The sequence below is a fragment of the Diadema antillarum genome, unplaced genomic scaffold (genome assembly GCF_040938485.1).
Source record: "Diadema antillarum isolate AM-2024a unplaced genomic scaffold, OU_Dant_1.0 seq00000809_RagTag, whole genome shotgun sequence".
Classification (NCBI taxonomy): Eukaryota; Metazoa; Echinodermata; class Echinoidea; order Diadematoida; family Diadematidae; genus Diadema; species Diadema antillarum.
The window spans coordinates 252,501-258,539 of record NW_027271689.1 but is presented as its reverse complement, the minus strand read 5'-3'; the positions used below and the strand labels follow the sequence as shown (position 1 = coordinate 258,539).

Genomic DNA, 6,039 nt, shown 5'->3' with positions numbered 1-6,039 from the left:
GCATGTAGCGTCATGAACTATTTCAGAAAGAAACACTTTAATAGAAAGGACGCATCCTTTTAAAAAGAACGTCGTCATAAGAAGTATCTGGTAATAAAGGAGTTCGCCTCTTGCATGGATGATAGGTTGATGATCGGTATTGTTTTTTATGTGTTTTGTAAATGAATATTGCTTTGCACTTATATTACACTACTGTATCATCTTGCCAAACTCATAGCTTATATGACTACGTTTAACTCAAGGAAGACTTTTGTTTTTGTTCATTATTTTATATTGGTATAACTATGCACAAACATTGGCATTGCCAATCAAACATGTAGTAGTTTTTTGTAATAACGATGCCGCGTCATCGCCTGTGTCAACCAATCAACTGATTGTATCGCCCACAGTCAGTCGAAGTTGCGTAGTGTGGGATTTGAAAAATCAAATGAGTAAAACAAATTTATATACTGTATGCACAAAGCTATTGCTAAGAGAATGTACACTTAGCTTTCCTATTACACGCAATTTTGAAAACTGTTCACATTGTGACACTACGTATTGTGTCGATGTTGCTTTGTGTTAGTGATAACCTTGTTGCAGATGTCAGAGTGTTGTTGTATTACAGCGATGTGATCTATTCTTATTTCTTCGAGTGATTTTGTTACTGCTATTGAATAATTCTTAAGTTATGATGTATGTAAACCTATGTTTGTCATCTTCTGTGTCATAACATGTGTAAACACAAGCTCAACCTGTGAATATTATGGAGTGAGGTTTTCTGGTACACTGTAGTGATTTGAGTCGTGTTGGTGCTTTCAATAAGCCAGTTCATAATCAACTCATCTGTAGATATTTGTATAAAAGCTCTTTCTTTTTTTCTCAGTTGGTTAGGCACTTCACTCGTTTTCAAAGCGACATAATGCATAAGCTTGCCTAACCTAGCAATTTATGGAATTCATATCCAAACAAACAAGAACTTGCTTAGACCATGTGACCGGAATGGTCTCGTCAATTAACACTTTGAGAAGCAGGCGTTTCATCGTTTTGCATTGAACGTCTTAACAAACATTTTCTAATATTACTGCCGAATACTAGGTGCTCTTGCCATGTGGATTTGCTGGCAAGCAACATTTCTAAGGATTGCACGAATAATCAGTAAATATTGTTAGTACATGTAACGGTTACATATCTTCTGCTCATGCGCAAAGTGAAACCGAGAACTGGCCTATTTAGAGTGACATTGGGCGAGCACCTTATGTGAGAGGGTGAGGACAGAGAGGGAGGGAAAGAAAAAAAAACAGAGACAGACAGACAGACAGGCACACACGCAACACACACAAGGCACACACACAGACGTTTGGCGTATACTACATGTATTAGTGCCGGTGGTGCGGTAAGGGTGTGGTGCGGGTCAGAGCTGAACCCGCAGGTGGCTCTGCGGCTGGTAGTATACATACCGCCCTCTTACGTTGAATTGAAGAACACGAGTCGGGCAGTTGACAATAGTATGAGTAGTGAATGTAATCCGTATGTTTCCCTAAGAATGTTAGGTCTCTGAATGAAACACAACCTCCTCGCTTTACAGTGGGAAGTGAACCAGAAAAGAAGTGAATTTACCACTGTTCTAGGTATACATGTATATATATAGATGCAAGAAATGTTGTGCCAACGTTTAAACTTCCAGGTCGTGGAGACATTATATAGGCGTAAGACAGTATAATTAGTATTCCACGGGAGACGTAGCTTCTTCTTCCTATTTCCTTTATTCTGTGTTCGAGCTTTTCGGCCGTTGTCGCCTTCATCAGGATCTATACAAACAAATGACAAATGTGCCACTGCCAGTGATAATTATAACACGACTTACATGTATGGAAATAACATCGCTACAAAGCCCTCAAACACAAAATAAAGGAAATAGGAAGAAGAAGGTATGTCTTCCATGGAATACTAATTATTCTGTCTTACGCATAAGTTTATACATATAAGTAAATATATATATATATATATATATATATATATTATATATATATATATATATATATATATCGTATTTCATTTTTGTCATTTTCCTGCACAAACGCGCACGGGCTCACACACACGCTCACACCCACACACATTTTACATGTATACACATACACACAACGTGCACATCGTGGATGTTCAGTTCAATTTACGAACGTTAACTCAGGGTTGTATCGTTTACCTGATCTTGATGGGTTTAATTATGATTAAAAAGTGACATTCTTAATTCTGCGCTGAAAGCACTAGATTATCTTTACTTTTGCACTTCATGACCGGTGATAATTCCCCCCACCCTTCTTTTATACGCAACATTCCCCGTTTCTTTTTTTACATCAATGCACCTATTATACATACATGTACATGTACCTCAAACGAGTCAAATGCACAAATCAAAATAAAATGGAATGAATAGAGCCAGTTTCTGTGCATAGCTGGCTGAAACAGGGACTCTGGTGGGAAGCCGGACAACATCTCTTACCACCTTTCTGCTGAACGGCATAGTCCAGTCTGCTTTCGTGTCGTTTAGATCGCGTATTGGTGATTGATGATTATCACTCGCCTACAGGGTGGAAGAGAGTACTCTAACTGGTTCGAGATCAATCCCCTCATCGTCGACATCATGAAATGTCGTCAAGGAGCCCGAGGGAGGGGGGGGGGGGAGGTGATAGGAGCATGCGTGGAGGAGGAGGAATGAGGAGCGGATGGCAACCATTCACGTATCGTGGTTCAGGATGTCGAGGAGGTTGAATATTGCTCAGGATTAGGGCGTGTCGGGAAGGGGAATGCTTTGTTATGCTGTTGAGAGTGTCTAAGAACACCCTACACATCATGCTACCATATCATTGGTAATTCAAAAGCATAACGGTTATAATACACATAATTCATTGAATATATCAAATTCTGATGTCAAGTTCAGATTGAGGCAGACATTAATCTAGACTAATAAAATTACTGGTGATGGTAATATGTGGACATGGTCACCACAGGAAACTCGCTTACTAGGAGGAGGACAAGGCCTTAAATACGACATCATTGTTATATCAATCACCTTAACTTCAGATTGTCGTTGGTAGTGTTAGATATATCTGTGCCACTTGTATGACGCACTCGCACTCCGCACACACAGTTTCAAACAAAAATAGCAAGCACAAGAAAGATAGTAGCCTCCCTCACGCCCCTTCCTCTTTCTCTAACCCGTCAATATTCCAATAACCTCACGCTCTGTGCGCACTCCCATCTTTCTGGCAATGGATAGAAATGCTCTATTTTGCTCCGGGCGGATGCCTAGGCATTGTCTGCCAAATTGTGCGTGCTCTGTGTGTGCGCACGATTGCTCACCATACACGATTGACACGAGCTTTTGGCGACACCCGCATCCCAACACAAAAGTGATAATCAATCTGCAGTTTTCGTCACCGCGACACGAATGCTAATCGCATGTGAGGCGCGAAACATTTGGGATGAGGTCTGCGTTCGATTCACCAACACACATGATTTGACATTCGTTTCAACACTACTAGCTACGCAGGAGTAACTCGGTAGTCGGGAGACTAGCCACATCATTGTTCTCGCTGCGTCGGTTCCATCCACGAGTCTTTGAATTTTGCATCCGCCACTCCGACGTGTCCACGTTCTTCTTCACAAGCCTCCCATCAGACGTTCAGCAGTAAATATGTCTGGGAACAACAATTACGCTGTCGTGCTCAATTTCTACGAGAAGATTGATCCTCCGCCAAATTTCCCGACCTTCGTCGACGGATGGCACAATCTCGGCAAGTACGTCCGGAAGCTAGACTACTTCATTGCTACCCAGCTCCATCGCAACGTCGACGAGAATGGTGAGTATTCGTAAACATTGTTTCGACACCGAAATCGAAGTTGACACTGACATCGAAGCCGACGCCGGTATCATTCTAGTTGTCTCTGATGCATTTTCATTCAGCAATCAAGCACCAAAATTACGAAAATCTAGAGATATCAAAATTACGATGTATTCTGTCAAACGGTGGGAAAACAGATTTTAAAATAACCAAAACATCCTGAAAAATTTATCTGCAAACTAAACTTTGACTTCATTCTTGGGACTGGAGCGTAGATCTGGCCTATACAAATGTCAGATCAGGGCTAGCGCTACCGCTGAATCGAGACCAGTTGAACTACTGTGGCCCAGACTTAGGTTATACCGTATAGCAGAAATACATCATGGTCACATACACAGATAATAGTCAGTTAGAATCAGGTACGCTGATCGCTGGTGTCACCAGGCATAGGAATATAGTAAAAATCGATGGTTCAGAACACTTAGCCCCAGGTTACCTTATCATCTTAGGTTTCTTTTAAATCGTTAGAATTATCGTTTTGTTTAACAAGATTAATGGCAGGTAACGGAGGCCTATTCGATTGATCGATAGCAAAGAAAATATACTTTTTTATCCTTAGAAGGTGCACCTAAAATGGACAGGTAATAAGTGTTTAATGGATGATGAACTAACGTCCAGCAGATTCATCTTTGCGTGGGTAGTTTTCACGTGACTTGCAGTCATTACTGGACAATGGCACATTTAACCACATGGCATGGGTAATGTCTGTGGTAAGCAAAGCTCGTGTCTAGTTACCGAATACAAAACCATCAAGAGCAATAAGACAACATTGCATGCGAAATACACACCTTGAGATGAGCGATTTTTTACCTTTAAAAGAAGCGCCAACTTGTAAGATCTGATCGCATGGTCTGATTTTGAAGGATAACAAGTGTTCATGAGACTTCGTGATCTTTTCATCTTCGAGAGCTTTAAGCATGCCATTTGAGGAGAGAAATTTAAATTGTGTGGACGTGAATGTGAATAAGAATGAAATATGAGGATGTTATTATTGGGAATCACTGTAAAAGGAATGCGTTAAGATGAACTTAAGGTGGTGAGACTTTGGTTGGTGTATGTGGGGGGGGGGCGGGTGTTCAAGGGAAGAATTGGTTGTAAGGACGACACAGCGGGAATGTCTCCTTCCTATCACGTTCTTACCTCGCACGATCACTGCCAACGAGTCGCAATAATACATTATGTCAACACATCGAAGGCTAGAAAATGTGCAGTGCTGGTCACCAGTACATCTTGTCAGAGTCAAAGTACTTCCAAACTTTCATCGTGGTTTCGAACTCAACAATGAAGAATAAATATCCTCAGGTGTTGCATTCAGATCGTGAAAAACCCCTTCCCCAGCTCCATTCCTATCCTGGACAGACGAACAAGAGAGATGATCTAACCCTGAGTGTACTTTGCGATAATATCAATCTCCGTTTGAGTGATTTTATATTTCCTATGTTTTTGATAGACCTTGGAGCAAGAGAGCAAAGAGGAAGGACGAATTTTAAAGAAATTTTAAACACCTCTGTTGGGATAATCGGTGGTATGTATAATCGCTGGGAATATTAAATTGTACTTAATGGAGGTTGTATGCACTTTATAAAGCATGACACATGCTACATAGACAGACAGACAGATAGATAGATAGATAGATAGATAGATAGATAGATAGATAGATAGATAGAAATTTTGATAGATAAAATGTATGATTGAGTGTTAGGTAAAAACATGTATGAGAGGAGAAAGGGAATTACGTGTACATGGAATCAGCGCAACATGTCATCAATATTTGTTATTTTTTGTATGTTCACACCTTGATTTCATGAATGATTTACTGTTCGGATAATATGACATCCTTATTGCAAGCAAAGATGCGTAAATGTGTTGAAACGAATTCGGAGATAGGATGTTCCATCCATTATCTTAAAATTATCAAATGAAACGTCACCTTAAAAAAACGTCTGCGGAAATCAGTTGTCCTAATCTGACAACGAATTAAGCCAGATATCAGGATATTTCGACTGTTCCTTTGAGACGCTTCGATGAAGCTCCAATATCAACATCTTGAATGAAAAAGAGCAACCTTCAAAGTGTGGATATGACTTAAATCAAATACTAATGATGAGATTCCAGCCAAATCTCTTGTGCCGGCAATCAAGTTCATTCAGTACAG

At 40.3% G+C, this 6,039-nt stretch overlaps 1 protein-coding gene across 1 annotated transcript in view; it reads left to right on the top strand.

Moving 5' to 3' along the window:
* Positions 1 to 3,450: 3,450 nt before the first annotated feature.
* The window catches only part of LOC139739629 (uncharacterized), a 21,242-nt gene continuing 18,653 nt past the window's right edge, over positions 3,451 to 6,039 (top strand). Inside the window, exon 1 of the mRNA XM_071650240.1 lies at positions 3,451 to 3,842. Within this exon, the coding sequence (XP_071506341.1) occupies positions 3,677 to 3,842 (166 nt within the window). The 5' untranslated portion in view covers positions 3,451 to 3,676. The remainder of the gene's footprint in view (positions 3,843 to 6,039) is intronic.